Source organism: the organism of the source record quoted next, unplaced genomic scaffold (assembly GCF_019419815.1).
Source record: "Pyrus x bretschneideri cultivar Hongxiangsu unplaced genomic scaffold, Pyrus_bretschneideri_v1 Contig73, whole genome shotgun sequence".
NCBI classification, from domain to species: Eukaryota; Viridiplantae; Streptophyta; class Magnoliopsida; order Rosales; family Rosaceae; genus Pyrus; species Pyrus x bretschneideri.
Genome location: NW_025999813.1, coordinates 2,081,884 through 2,097,914, shown reverse-complemented (window position 1 = coordinate 2,097,914; position 16,031 = coordinate 2,081,884). Strand labels below are relative to the sequence as shown.

General features: G+C 35.4%; 2 protein-coding genes and 1 long non-coding RNA gene across 3 annotated transcripts; 2 read left to right on the top strand and 1 right to left on the bottom strand.

Moving 5' to 3' along the window:
• The first annotated feature begins 6,113 nt into the window (after nt 1-6,113).
• On the top strand, nt 6,114-7,492 carry LOC103933660. The gene is made up of 2 exons (XM_048574602.1): nt 6,114-6,611; nt 7,433-7,492. Exons 1-2 carry the CDS (start codon nt 6,114-6,116, stop codon nt 7,490-7,492), a joined length of 558 nt encoding a protein of 185 aa, XP_048430559.1.
• Nucleotides 7,493-8,908: 1,416 nt separating this feature from the next.
• Nucleotides 8,909-10,144, top strand: LOC125472784. Its single transcript, XM_048574629.1, has 3 exons — nt 8,909-9,615; nt 9,760-9,882; nt 10,041-10,144. Exons 1-3 carry the CDS (start codon nt 9,118-9,120, stop codon nt 10,125-10,127), a joined length of 708 nt encoding a protein of 235 aa, XP_048430586.1. The 5' UTR covers nt 8,909-9,117; the 3' UTR covers nt 10,128-10,144.
• A 1,328-nt stretch (nt 10,145-11,472) lies between these two features.
• Nucleotides 11,473-13,121, bottom strand: LOC125472788. Its single transcript, XR_007254683.1, has 2 exons — nt 13,032-13,121; nt 11,473-11,818 (listed from the first exon to the last, which is right to left on the bottom strand). It is a non-coding gene; the product is annotated as an uncharacterized LOC125472788 (long non-coding RNA).
• Between the last annotated feature and the right edge of the window lie 2,910 nt (nt 13,122-16,031).

Sequence of the window (16,031 nt, the reverse complement as noted above, 5' to 3'; positions counted from 1 at the left end):
TTTTTGGAAGAACTACCTTTTTTCTTTGATGCCTTTTTACCTTGAGGCCTGAGAGACTGACGAGTCGGTTGGGTCTTCGGCACTTTTTCAGGCGTCCCTTCCGTGTCTTCAAATGTGTTGGCTTCTTGTTCGGCCGTGTCTGCTTCTGGCGAACTGTGTAGACCCATACTGTGCATGACAACTTCTGGACCGGTTGCCACAATTTTGTATCTAGGGCAATCTTTGACAATTTGCCAACATTCCCATTTGTTGAATGATTTGTTACGGTTCTTTGCATTGTAGAATGCTTGTGCTTGTAGTGTCTATAAAAATGTGGGATAAGATAGTATTAAAAAATACGGGTGTAACACAAATAAATAAATTAAAATATTGATGGGCGTGGAATGCATATAAATTACATAAAAATTACATAAGAAATTACATAAAAATTGCATAAGAAATTACATATGAAATTAAATAAATTAAAATATTGATGTGGGTGGAATGCATATAAATAAATAAAAATATTGTTACCTGATCCGCTAAACTTTTCCCACTACATAGATTACCGGAAGCATGAGAGATGGCATTTTTCCAACAAGTAAAGGATGCATTGAGTTTTTTCCAATGACCTTGAAGACCTCGACTAGATCTGGCATCTTTTCCATGTACATCGCAAAACAATATCGTAATTTTACTCCACATTTCTCGCTTATCCATCTCATTACCCGTAATCGGGTCATGAGTAGTGTGAACCCAACATTCACACAACGTAACATCTTCAATGAGCTTCCGCGAAGTCATTTTTTTCTCTCAAAGTGTACAAAATATTCAAATGTAGAAAGTGTAGAAAATATTGAAATATGGTGTAAGGTGGAAGATGAGGGTTAGGTATTTATAGAAAAAAAATAATAATTTTTTAAAATTTTTCTATATTTTAAAAAAAAATCACAATTTTTAATAAATTTTAATGTTGTAATTAATCTGGACCGTTGGATTTGAAAAATATTCAAATCCAACAGCCAACAAGCTGCCACGTGGCCAATGGTCAAAATTCTGACCGTTGGGCCTTTTTTTTTTGTTTTATTTTTATTTTTGGTGAAAAAAACGTGGACTGTTGATTTGTGATCGGATGATCCATTTTAAAAGTCAAATTTAAATTTTTTTTACCGTTGGAAATCCAACAACTCTGAGGAGGGCCACGTAGCCCTCATCTGGGTAAACACAAGTGGGCTGACAAGCGGGCCCCGCCGCCTGCACCCTTGTCTCTTACCCGCGCCCAGTCGCAAGTGTTCTGCACGCGCCAGCCAAATAGGTTGGCTTCTGGGTCTGTCCGAAATGGGTTGGCCTGTTGCCTGGCGTGGGTTGGGTGCCAGGCTGTTTTGCGGGCTGGAGCACTTGGACAGGGAGTTGGCCTTTGTTTTGGACAGGGTGCTGGGCTATTCCACCTCCGGTGGAAGTGCTCTCACGGCACCCCCATGCTAATTGCCTAGCCATCATCTCATTTTTTACTATTTATCCCAAAAAGCATCTTAAGTCTTTGGTTTGGTGTCATTATTATTCTCTCCCTCTATCTTAGCACCTTTTACTGCTTTACTTGCTAACGCTGTACAAATTTATTGGCAGGTAGTTAAAGATCCTTTTATCTATGTAATTCTCTTTTTTCTGTCTTTTATGTATAAAACAAATCTAATTAAATGTTTGTTCAAGACCGTCATTCATGCTCAGGACCTTTATCAAAGTTTAAACTCTACGATTCAAAACTTCCAGTGATTTTTTAATCCATCCAATTCTCAAATGCTATCCAAAGTCAACTCCCAAACGATCACACTGATCAAAATTGTTTACTACTCTACTACTCCATAGTATAATTTCCACCAAGTTTTTTCGTCTCCAAGGTCCAATTTTTCCTACTTCATCCAGCTCAATATCAAATCTTACTAGTGAATCCAATGTTTTCCACTAAGTTTTCCGGCCTTGTTTAGTATTGTCTTGCCTCTTATGGTTAAAAATCTTACTAGCTAGTTTACTATTTCTTCATATTTTAAGTGTATTTCACTTTAATTCAGGAATGAGATGATTAAAAACATTTATCGTCTTTTTCTATTGTTCATTTTAGTTCAAGACAAAAATAAGTGAACATCACACTGAAAACCTAAAGTCATCGATTTTCGAGGCGTATAAAAAACTTGTGCACGTCTGTTTTACTTTTGACGTACCTTTTAATGGGTTGTCCTTTGCAAACAATATTTTTTACTTCTCACAAACTTCTTGTTAATTTTTGACACATTCCGACCTGGAATGTCTACTTGGACTCCAAAATCGAGTTGTGCTGACCGACGGACCTGGACGGTGACGAGGCCATAAAGTGTTGTGTTGACCGACGGACCAGGACGATGACGAGGCCATAAAGTGAAGTGTAGTGGAAAAATGATGTGAATAAATTTAAACCTAAAAGTGTCTAATCAAAAGAATGCGCGGGTGAGCAGGATTGAACCCATTTCACACGTGATGTCAGAGCATAAGACAGTATAGTAAATAGGATGAGGGTTATACCACTAAAGATAACCATCTCCTAAGATTTGCTAGAATCCTCGTTTACACGTAAGCAAACCCATTAAACCTGGAGGGACGAAAAATAAAGTTGAGTGGGTCAGCAAAACAACGTTTTGTACAAAAACCTTCGTTTTCGAACATACTAACTCATCGCCGTAAAACAAGTATAGTTTCCTTAAAATCATACTACATATAAGTATGAAGATTTAATGTATACCAACAATATATATTAGAAATATGCCACAACAGGAATAATTCACAACAATAGAAATATAGGCATGTGCTTGACAAATATACTAGCACGCAAGTCAGAGTCACCTATGGCTCATCAATCTATATTAGCACACAAGTCGGAGTCACCTAACATGACAGGCTACGTGATATAATAATATACGTTCTAGCGCTACGATCACGTGAAGCTTGCGCTAAACGCAGTCACCTGACCTGTACGACAGGCTAACACCTAACTTGGATCCAAGATGAGCATGCGGTGCAAGAGGTGAACATACACGTGAAGGCTGGCCTTGGCCCCGAGCAGGAGCACTAACACCGGGGTGTAGTAATGATGAGCTAACTATATGAATATATGAATGCCATACAATTTGAATCAATATAATAAACTCACTTGAATTTACCTACGCGTGACGTAGAATCATTTTAGTATTCTACCACAGTACTATATATATAAGCAGGTAAAATGCATATGAATATGCCATAGCCATTTTATAATTCCAATCAAAAAGCAACATTTACCAAACTAAACTAAAATTATGGCATAATAGGCGTAAATCCATTTAAATGCATTTGTAGAAACTATAATTCATATATATATATATATATATATATATATAAGTAAACTGCCCACTCACAGATATGCAGTCGAAACGAAGCCTCCGAGCCTTGATTGACCCCGTACGTCCTTGGGATACGTTTCCCCTATATGTGAAATTACTAATTAACTTAGGTTAATAACACATAAACGGAAACTTAAATAAAACCTCCGTAGATTGTTCAAACATAGGGTTTGAATATACGAAATTGATCCACTCGACGTCACGGATCTACACAAAAATTTAGAATAATTTTTGGATGCTGGACGCGCCGCCACGCTGCGACTATGGCACGGCCACACGCGCCAGCCACGCAGAGCTGACGGAGGCCTAACGACCGTTAAGAATATTCCGTTAAAAGGTAACAGAAGTTAACGGCGTTACCCGACGCCGTTAGAATATTTCGTCAAAGTTGACGAAATATTCCGTCAAAGTTGACGAAATATTCCGTCGTCTTCTCCGGTGGTCCTTGCCGGTCACCGTCATCCGCCGTTGTCTGAACTCAACGGAATTTGGAAATTTTCACCAGTTTCTGGGTAAAGTTTCAAACCTCCATATCTTCTTCATTTCTCAACCATTTTTTCCCAAAATTAATATGGAAATGAAGCTTATGTAGAGTATAATCGCGTTATACCTTTTTGAAGTCCAAAAAGTGGACGGAGGTGGTTTGAAAATGCCTTGAAAGGTACGGCCAAAGCTAAGACTTCTTGAAATTGGGTGGTTTCATGTCAAAACTTCCTCAAACTTGTCTTAGGAACCTCGGGGAGTTGTGTAGAGGCTTCCCTGAGTCTTAAAACGCCGTGACTCGGTCTGAAAATCGTCAATCTAGAACTCACCGAGTCGAGGCTTCCGAGTTGGTGAGTCAAACCTTAACCTAACTGAGATCTGGTTACGAGTTGGAGCTTCCGAGCCTTTTGGTTGGTTTTATTAAACAAGCGTATACCGTGTTAAATAAGCAGACCGGTTAAATTAATCAGGCGCTTATTTAGTATGAGTGAACGCCAAACACCCAAGTCTGTATAACTAGTCCTATCTGATCCTTTATTTGATCTGCCAAATAGGGCCTTAGACTACTTGTACTGCAAGTTCAGAGTACAACTAAACCCCATAGAAAATTTAAAAGCAAAACTTTCACTTTATACTAATAATTCATTACATATTGGTACTTTCTCTTAACTTATACAATGGCGGCCGCAATGATGTATCTGCATTAGATTGGATTACGAATTACTTGAAAGGCTTTTTCATTTATATGTCTCATTAATCCCTTTTTTTTCCTGAACTTGCAAATTGTGACTTTTTTTTTCCTGTAGTTTGATTTAGGGTCTCAACTCAATTAGTTATTCGAGAAAATCGTTAGTTTGACTATTGTGAAACTAGAGTCAAAACAAAAAAAAAACTACGAATTTCGAAGAAACGTTACACCAATCAAATCAATAATTTTGATGAAATGAATAACATGTGACACCAAATAAAAATAAAGAGAGAAATCACCCACAGTTACAAATTGGAGCGAAAAATTATATTACAATCAAAACGTATTGTATAAACTATTAGCCTTTGGCACACACACATCTGCAGAGGTTACTTGGATTTGCAAACTCTTCAAGGACATAGCATTTCCTCTTTCTAAAGTTCTTGTGCTTTGGTGTGACAATGTATCTGCCATCTCTCTAACATCTAATCCTGTTTTCCATGCTAGAACCAAACACGTCGAAATTGACTATCACTATATTCGGGAACTAGTCTTAGCTTCTCTCCTTCAAGTTCGATTTGTTCCCAGTCATCACCAAATTTCAGATATTCATACCAAATCCTTGTCCAAAGCTCGATTTCAGCTTCTCAAATCCAAGCTTTCCCTTGGTACTCCTCCGTTCAGCTTGAGGGGGTGTAAAGAGACATATCATTCTCAACAGTCCAAGTCATCAATACAGTCAGCAGTAGAGTCAACAGTTACTTAGTGTAGAAGTTTTGTTTGTTGTAACTGCATTATAACTAATCATAGATTAAGGTTAATTAGTTACGTTTGTTAATAACTAATGTTTATTAACTGATTTGTATAAATACCCAAATGTAAATCTTTTAATCAATGAGAAATATATTTTTAATATATCTGCATTAGATTGGATTACGAATTACTTGAAAGGCTTTTTCATTTATATGCCTCATTAATCTTTTTTCTTTTTCTTTTTTTTTTCTGAACTTGCAAATTGTGACTTTTTTTTCCTGTACTTTGATTTGGTGTCTCAACTCAATTAGTTATTCAAGAAAATCGTTAGTTTAACTATTGTGAAACTAGAGTCAAAACAAAAAAAAAACTTCGAATTTCAAAGAAAACGTTACACCAATCAAATCAATAATTTTGATGAAATGAATAACATGTGACACCAAATAAAAATAAAGAGAGAAATCACCCACAATTACAAATTGAAGCAAAAAATTACATTACAATCAAAACGCATTGTATAAATTATTAGCCTTACCTAAAAGTAATACGCTTTTTTTTATTTTTAAGTTTTCAATGAAAGTAGCACGTAATTCAGCTTCTTATTGTTTGGAAGCTTCAAGTTTGAAGACGAAACCCCACCACCGAAGACTAATGCTACCGACCATATATAGCACGTAATTAGGCACATCACAAGCGAAAGTTCCTTGAAACCTAACCTCATCCATAGTATATATACCACATTCTGACTTCCCTGAGTGCAACTCAATTCCATATCTAAGAATCAAGAACATAGTTTTAAAATGGAGGATTTGCGCCAAATAGCACTTGCATACTTCAAGGATGCGTCGAAGCAAATTCAACGGTTGGTAGATGAGTTTTTCTCCGAAATGGATGTTGACGGGAATGACCGAGTGAGCTTGCAAGAGTTCACGGAATACATGGAGAGGTATGAAGATTGCAAGCATCTGTGTAACTCCCTTTTTTTCGACGAACTGAAGAAGGAAGGACATGAAGAGCTTGATTTCGTGGACATGATGACTCTCTTCTACATTGTTTATAGTGGAAAACCTTTTTGTAACGGGCAGTGCAAAAAATTTATCAAGGGAGTTTATTTCGCTTGTGTCAAATGCTTTGACGATTATGCCACTGATGCCATCAACACATTCAATGTTTGCACTGCTTGTTATTCTGAAGGCAAATATGTCCATGGCCACGACAAACTCCTAGATAGCTTCCTGCTTCTTCAAAGTAAGAGGATGACAGTTTTGAACCAACGAGCAACGTCAGTCACTAATAAGGTACTTATGGATAGTATCGTTCTATTTTACATCTTTTTTCCAACTTGAACCATCCACCTTCGACCTAGACCCAGTATTTTAGGCCCAGGCACTAACATATTAATTAAGAATCTACGACAGCTGATACAATTTGATTATAGGAATAAAAGATGTTATTCTTACCATTTATATGTATCATCTCTCTAATAGAGATAGTACCCATATGTTTGGTGGCTCTATCTCTATTAAAAAGATGATACAAATAGATGGTAAGTGTAACATTACTCTACATAAAATTGCTAATCGCATACAAGGCTTTGTTTGGTGTCTGGGTCGTTTCTGATACCAACCTATAGGCTATAGTGTGTTGGTCGTCGGGAAAGTATAATTTCTTTTTCTGAAGTGTGGACTACTAGTACTGCCAATACAATGACCAAAATGAAATTTCGAGTAAACTACATTGACCGTTAGTGCGATTCTATCTTTTTATTTGGCAAACCTTCAAGTTTCAGCCATATTACCATAGTTTCGTGGACAAATAAAAAAAATATTCTCAATTGGATCTTGCCTACATCGCTCAATTATTGAAGTTAGTTAATGAAAAACGAGTAGATGAGACGAAGTACACATTTTAGACTACTTGTCATGCAAGTTCATAGTACAACCAAACCCCGTAAAATTTTAAAAGCAAAACTCTCACTTTATACTATACTAATAATTCTTTACATATTGGCATTTTCTTTTAATTTATACAATGACGGTCGCAGTGATATATCTGCATTAGATTAGATTACGTAATACTTGAAAGAACTAGCAATTTGTGTGACTTTTTTTATGTCTAGGTCGTCGGGAAAGCATATTCTTTTTCTATGAATGCGGACAACCAGGACTGCCAAATATAATGAAATTTCGAATCAACTACATTGACCATTAGTCTATTCCTTCTTTTTGTTTAGCAAACTTTCAAGTTTCAATCCATATTTACCATTTTCGTGGACAAATAAAAAACTTATTCTCAATTGGATCTTGTCGGCATCCCTCAATTATTGAAGTCGGTTAATGATAAGCGAGTACTTGTCCTGCAAGTTCAGAGTACAACCACACACCATAGAGAATTTAAAAGAAAAACTCTCACTTTATACATATTGGTATTTTCCCTTAACTTATACAATGGCGGTCCTAGTGATATATCTGCATTAGATTGGATTAGTTGAAAGGCTTTTTCATTTATAATGTCTCATTAATCTTTTATTTTTCTTTTTGAACTTGCAAATTGTGACTTTTTTTTCTTGTAGTTTGATTTGGTGTCTCAACTCAATTAGTTAGTTAAGAAAATCGTTAATTTGACTATTGTGAAACCATAGTCAAAATAAAAAATACTTCGAATTTCGAAAAAAAACATTACACCAATCAAATCAATAATTTTAATGAAATAAATAACATGTGGCACCAAATAAAAATAAAGAGAAAGATTATCCACGTTATAAATTGAAACGAAAAATTATATTACAATCAAAACGTGTTGTATAAACAATTAGCCTTACCTAAAAGTAACACTTTTTTTTTTTCAATGAAAGTAGCACGTAATAAAGCTCCGTATCGTTTGGAAGCTTCAAGTTTGAAGACCCCACTACCGATGACAAATGCTGCCGACCTTCTTTAGCACGTAATCAATGACGTAATTAGTGACGACTCAATCAGTGACGTAATTAGTGACGACTCACAAGTCACATGGCTAATGCTACAGACCTTATATATTGCCGGTACTTAGTGACGTAATTAGTCACAAGTCACATGACTCACGTAATGAGTGACGTAATTAGTCACAAAACCCTGATCCATAATATTACGCGCACACACACCACTTTCTGACTTCCCTGAGTGCAACTCAAATCCATATATAAGAATGAAGAAGATAGTTTTAAAATGGAGGATTTGCGCCAAACAGCATTTGCATGCTACAAGGATGCGTCGACGGAAATTCAACGGTTGGTAGATGAGTTTTTTCTACGAGATGGATCTTGACGGGAATGACCGAGTGAAACTAGAGTCAACGCAATTAGTTAGTCAAGAAAATCGTTAATTTAACTATTATGAAACTAGAGTCAAAACAAAGAAAACTTCGAATTTCGAAAAAAACGTTACACCAATCAAATCAATAATTTTAATGAAATGAATAACATGTGACATCAAATAAAAATAAAGAGAGAAATCATCTACAATTACAAATTGAAAAAAAAAAATTACATTACAATCAAAACGCGTTGTATAAACAATTAGCATGAACCTAAAAGTAACTGGCTTTTTTGTTTGTTTTCAATGAAAAGTTGCACGTAATATTTAAGCTACTTATGAGTGACATCAAATGCGAAAGTTCGTTGAACCTAACCTCATTCTGAATGCAAGTTGCACGTAATATTTAAGCTACCTAAAGCCCTAATCCATAGTGTGTCTATATAACACCACATTCTGACTTCCCTGAGTGCAACTCAAATCCACATCTGAGAATCAAGAAGATAGTTTTAAAATGGAGGATTTGCGCCAAACAGCATTTGCATACTACAAGTATGCGTCGACGGATGTTCAACGGTTGGCAGATGAGTCTTTCTACGAAATGGATCTAGACAAGAACGACCGAGTGAGCTTGCAAGAGTTCACGGAATACATGGAGAGGCATGGAGATTACGAGCATCTGTGTAACTCCCTTTTTTTCGACGAACTAAAGAAGGAAGGACGTGAAGAGCTTGATTTCATGGACGTGATGACTCTCTTGTACATTATTTATAGTGGAAAACCTTTTTGTAACGGGCAGTGCAAAAAATTTATCAAGGGAGTTTATTTCGCTTGTGTCAAATGCTTTGACGATTGTGCCACTGATGCCACTAACACGTTCAATGTTTGCCCTGCTTGTTATGCTGATGGCAAATATGTCCATGGCCACGACAAATTCCTTGATAGCTTCCTGCTTCTTCAAAGCAAGAGGATGACAACTTTGAACCAGCAAGCAGCGTCAATCACTAATGAGGTACATATGAATAATATCGTTCTATTTTACATCTTTTTGTTTCCATTTGTTTTATCATATTACATCTATTGTTCTATATTACATATGAGCAATATCTAATTCCTTCGTTTTCCATTTGCTTGAACAATTTTTATGTAATGCTAGTCAAAGGCACCCGAGTATGGAAGTACATCGGAGACAAGCAATTCGTCTTCTCCAGCTCCTCCTCGTCCACTCACACCTCATGCATCCAATGCAATGGTTCCCGTTAATCCAAGGCCTAAAAATGTAATTAGATGCCATTCCCCTCTTTCTTATTATTATGGACAGCCTAGCATTCTCATACATACATACATACGTACATACGTGCATATAAATTCTTAACATATTAGACTTCTTAATTGCTGACTCAGTAACCATTTTTGGGTGCGCGTATTAATTTTCAGAGTGCCGGGAGGAAAGCATTGAAGACGATAGAAATGCTACTGGCCCTGGGAAATATCTTTGCTGCCACTCAGTGCACCATCATGTGAAGATCTTCTACCAATTATACCAAGTTCAATCAACCTGGCAGTTGTAACCAAACCAAGTTTTCTGATAGTAAACTCGATAAAATGAAGGGTTTGATCACAAATAATCCCTGCCACGTGGGAAACTCATTTTCGTCCACATATAATGCTTCAAATGGATCAATGTCGCCCCCTATGTTTTCCTCGTTGAAAAATATTAGTATTATGGTTATTTGATTATTTGAGTTTGGTTGTTAGTTTGGTATATGAGTTTTGTTCATCCGAATTAAAGTTTATAAGTTTTGCTCTCTATAAATATATCTTATAGTTTAGTATGAGGTTAAGTTAGTCACGATGTAATCTCTTGCGGTTTTGTAGTCGTTTCGACGTTCTCGTTTGTTTAATAATATGACATTCTTGTTTGTTTAATTATACTTAATTTGACAATCTGGCACATTTTTACTATTCTACTTAATTTTGTATTGTTTAATTTCCAGTTATAACTATGTCAGTTTAGGATGCAAAAAATATTTTGGAGATATAAAAATGATGGTTTTGATGAATAATGATTTTTAGTGATTCACCTTTATTCTTTTTGTGAACTTATTGTTCTCTCTCCTTTGCTTATTTAGCTTAATTCCGGTCCCTTATCAGCGTATTTGTTAGTTTGAAACTTTGATTCAAGTCTTTTATTATTTTACCCTGACAACTCATCTTAACAATATGCAATATGTCCTGTTAATTACTCTCTCCAAATTAACCCCAATATATTATCCTAAACCTATCATGTATATCACGTAGAGTAATTAATTTGATTTTCAGATTTTAGTTCTATATCAACACTGCACAACTGTGGACAAAACCAGTTAGAAGCCACAACAAATTCCATTCCGTATAATTGTTCAGGGTTTACTCTTTGCACCCAGAAATCAATTTTTTGTTTGGTCTTACCAACCCACGGAACGCAAAAACTAACTTTTTCTTTCGATCATTGTACTCATATATATTAGGTCACATTTATATGAATAAGCAATATAGGGTGCTTATTCTTCATCGTATAGTTGCGTGGAAGGTTTTTTTACCTTTGCTTTTTTATGCCAATTGGAACCAGATGCTCTTGTTTAATGCCCCTAAATGCCAATTGGAACCAAATGCTCCTAAATGCTCCTGTTTAATATAACTAGTTTGTATGCAGTGCATGCAAAAAAAAAAGTGCTAAGTTCTATATATATAAGTATAAAGAGAGACGGAGAAAGAGTAGTTAGTGTTGATGTGTGGAGTTTAGATAGATGTGAATTGTTTTGCCAAGCTTATGATTATCAAGGTGAGTGGTTTATGTAATGTGTTGCAAATATTAGACCATAAAAAATATTTCATAGAATTTTCTCCAATTAAAAGAAAAGAATCGCAACAATGTAAACTGAAACAGAAAGAAACGGAGTTAATTCACCTACGAGATCAACCTAGCTAATATTGCAAGAGGCAAGTGATAACGCACAATTGCATGGGACATAAACCTAAAGTACGAAGGCCAGAAAAAATTTAATTACCCTTCTCTATTTCCTCCATCAATGATCTCTGAGAATGAATCATACTTACCTTCTGAGTTGTGAGAATGAATCATACTCTGGAGTCTGCCTTGCCATGTTGTCAAAGGAATGGCTAAACCACGATGTTTCTCCCTCCATGATCAAGAGGAGTAAAGTGAAAAGAACCTGAACACAAATATAAAACAAAAAAATTCTTATCTAGAAAATACAATACACAAAATTATGTTAATGAGATTCTCTTGCCATTACATATTAATGAAATTCTTATCTAGAAAATACAATATATTTGTTTTGAAACGCATGGTCCAAACCAATACGAGTCGGAGACTCAAACCAATTCAAAATTGACAAATTAACGATGGCATATCAATTCCAGATGACAGCTATATTTACTCTCTCATCTAATATGATTGACTGATTCACGACACAATAATCATCAGACAATACTGCTCACTTCTACCTTTAATAATTACATAAGGGGAATGAAACATGATTCCGATTAATCCAAAGGCTACACATAAGCAGAAATCTATCCACCTTCCAAGATTTTTATTCGTTATTCCCACAGCAAAGATTCATTATCCAGAATCCAAATCAATATTCATTCTAAAATAAACGACTTGGTAAACCTTCAGACACTCCAATTGAAAAGCAAAACAAAAGAAAGCACTGTAGATGCAGCCAGAAAGTACATACGGTCTAGGTAATTGAATACCAGAAATTCGATACAGGAAAATCCCATAGCTTCAAAATTATGGATGTGACAGAGAACGCAGCATAACCAAATTATATCTAACAGAAATTCTATCTCTTACCAAAACAGAAAAATCAAACACACAACTAATGAACCACATGTAACATTGCATGCAATGATGCAAACCCAGAAGAGAAATGATATCAAAATAACACTTCTCAGCAGCATATGGCCAATACTAATTGCAGAAGTTTACAACCCGCATCCAAAACAAGAGCAACAAAATAAAAAAGGGGCCTTTATAATTAGATTTGAAAGCAAAAACTTGTGCTTTTTCAATGAAATCAAACCCTAAGAGAGATTTGCGACTTCAAATATATTCAATAAAGTTAGATGAAAAGCTATTAGTTCTACTTGAGAAGGGTTATTTTTTCGTCTTTCTTACACTAAAATGGCGTATGCGCTGTTGTATGCATTGAGATTTGTGACTTCAATTCATTTATAGTACATTACATACTACTAGAGAAGGGTGATTAAAATTTCAATTCAACCTGTAGAACTAATTCCATCTGCAGAATTCAATCACCACACAAGAAACTAAAGCTGACATTGGAGAAGTCCTATATTTTGCTTACTGGAAAAGAAAACAATCGACGAAAAAGAAATGCATATTAGTCCACTGACATTTTGCGGTTGTTAAACAGAAGGTCTCACACCGGCAGTTTCGCCAAGGATGATTATATTGTTGACATTCCCACTTCCATCCCTTTCAGAACATCATCTTATCATTACTTGTAGTAATACCAGCAGAACATCATCTTATCATTACTTAAAATGAAAATTAGATGAGCTCATCGTGCGACATTTTCAAGATTACCTAGTCTAACAAAACTTAAAAAGATTGACAAGAAGCAATGCATTGGCCTGATAGAAAATTCAACACTAAGAATTAACGAAAAGCATTAGATCTCATGTTTTTATTCTAATCTTAAAAATCAAAATAACGCAAAGATTTTCGCTTACTTTCCTTTCTAACTACAGCCGTAGCATATTACTATCTTGCATTTAAAAGCGATTTGATAATTCTGATCTGAGCTTCAGCCATGCAATTAAACGTCAAAAAAACTAACCCTAACCAAAATTGAAAATTAATTTACCAACATTATAATACCTTGCTTCCAACGACGACTACGGCTGCGTAAATCGGAGATGCAAATTGTGGAATCAAACTTGAAGTTTTGGAAGGATCGGCTCAACCTTGACCGTTGGACATGGAAGCACGAAGAAGAAAGGATAAACAGTAGAGAGAAGAAGAAAGTACAAATCATTTCTTTCTTTTGTTACCGTTACAACTGAAAGGCCAATCCTTTTAAAGCCGAATACCACACCTCAAGGCTCAAATGTGTGAATGCCAGCTCGCAATACAGAACAGACTTATTTAAATCTAGCCCAATAACTAAAAGCTATTACAAATTGGCCCAATTTCATTAATTGTATAACATTCTAGCTACCCGTAACTTTTCAAATAAACCAAAGCCTACCTAGGCTAAAGGGCTTGTCACCACCAAAAGTCAAACACCACGTTCTCCATTCCATCACTTAATATTTCAAAAGCTCACGGCACCTCATGTTAATTGCCTAGCCATCATCTCATTTTTTACTATTTATCCCAAAGAGCATCTCAAATCTTTGGTTTAGTGTCATTATTATTCTCTCCCTCTGTCTTAACACCCTTCACTGCTTTACTTGCTAACGCTGTATGAATTCATTGGCAGGTAGTTAGAGATCCTTTTATCTATGTAATTCTCTTTTTTCTGTTTTTTATGTATAAAAGAAATCTAATTAAATGTTAGTTCAAGACCGTCATGGTAAGATCGAGCACGAAATGCCATAGCTAATGGGTCGATTTACCTTCATCTATAAATAGAAGCAAAGCCATTCATGCTCAGGACCTTTATCAAAGTTTAAACTCTACGATTCAAAACTTCCAGTGATTTTTTAATCCATCCAATTCTCAAATGCTATCCAAAGTCAACTTCCAAACGATCACACTGATCAAAATTGTTTACTACTCTGCTACTCCGTAGTATAATTTCCACCAAGTTTTTTCGTCTCCAAGGTCCAATTTGTCCTACTTCATCCAGTCCAATATCAAATCTTACTAGTGAATCCAATGTTTTCCACTAAGTTTTCCGGCCTTGTTTAGCATTGTCCTGCCTCTCATGGTTAAAAATCTTACTAGCTAGTTTACTATTTCTTCATATTTTAAGTGTATTTAACTTTAATTCAGAAATGAGATGATTAAAAACATTTATCTTCTTTTTCTTTTGTTCATTTTAGTTCAAGACAAAAATAAGTGAACATCACACTAAAAACCTAAAGTCATCGATTTTCGAGGCATATAAAAAACTTGTGCACATCTATTTTACTTTTGACATACCTTTTAATGGGTTGTGCTATTCAAACAACATTTTTTTACTTCTCACAAACTTCTTGTTAATTTTTGTCCTTTAATCTTCTTCAATTCAACCCATCTTACGACAAAAAAATAAAAAAAATAAAAAAATGTGTGAGAAGTAAAAAGGGGTGTGTAGATATCACACCCCTTCTTTTATTTGCTATTGGAATGAACAAAATAAAGTAGAATTAGAGGTTATACATCGAATATTAAAACCCGTGTGCATAAAATCACTTCTTTAGTTTAGATATAGTTTTCATATTAAAACAAATTTGTCTCCAATTAATAATTATTTTAGTAGATAGAGTATATGGAGTGTAAGTTCAGTGCAAACGGAGGCTCAAATGAGTTAGGGGTGAGGATTGAAGATCTGGAAGTACCAAAGAGCGACCGCTTTCGCTACCTAGGATTTATCTTGCAAAAGAACGGAGAGTTGGATGGAGACCTCAACCATAGAATACAAGCTGGATGGATGAAGTGCAAAAGTGCATCCGGCGTATGCCACTGAAGCTCAAGGAAAAATTTTATAGGACAACAATAAGGTCAGCAATGCTTTATGGCATATAATGTTGGGCGATGAAGTATAAACATGTACATAAAATAGGTGTAGCAGAGATGAGAATGCTTCTTTGATGTGTGGGCACATGAGAAAGGTTAAGATTATGAATAAGGATATCCAAGGTAAAGTAGGAGTAGCCGAAATTGAAGAAAAAATGAGAGAAAATCGGTTACGGTAGTTTTGGACGTGTGAAACGAAGGCCTACTGACGCTTCAGTTAGAAGATGCGATTATGGGACAAAGGTTCAGGGCCAAAAGGGTAGAGGAAGAATTTGGAAGAGACTCTAAGAAAAGACTTAGAGTACTTGGATTTAATGGAAGATGTGGCACAGAACCGAGCGTAATAACGTTTTAGGATTCATACAGTTGACCCCATTTAATAGGAAAAGATTTTGTTGTTATTGTTGATAATATTCTATGAAAGTTCGAAACAAATCTCAACAATTGGAAAAAAAAAAAGGTCTCAAACTAAAAAAATAAAATAAAATAAAATCTCAAACATAATAGAACACATAGGTAAGTAATATAATCACCTTCAAATCAATATTTAAACTTTAACATCACTAACAAGTAACAAGTAAAAATTCGAACACAAGCACATATGAAAGCACTAGTACAAAAACATGTTTACGTGACTCAGCAAATTTTGTTGCGCAAAGTATGTTTGC

Bases quoted from the DNA above. Each gene is read 5' to 3' on its own strand.
- LOC103933660 (XM_048574602.1), top strand. From the start codon at position 6,114: ATGGAGGATTTGCGCCAAATAGCACTTGCATACTTCAAGGATGCGTCG. The intron at 6,612-7,432 runs GTACTTATGGAT...TTTTATGTCTAG, and splicing joins CAACGTCAGTCACTAATAAG to GTCGTCGGGAAAGCATATTC.
- LOC125472784 (XM_048574629.1), top strand. From the start codon at position 9,118: ATGGAGGATTTGCGCCAAACAGCATTTGCATACTACAAGTATGCGTCG. The intron at 9,616-9,759 runs GTACATATGAAT...ATGTAATGCTAG, and splicing joins CAGCGTCAATCACTAATGAG to TCAAAGGCACCCGAGTATGG. The intron at 9,883-10,040 runs GTAATTAGATGC...ATTAATTTTCAG, and splicing joins TTAATCCAAGGCCTAAAAAT to AGTGCCGGGAGGAAAGCATT.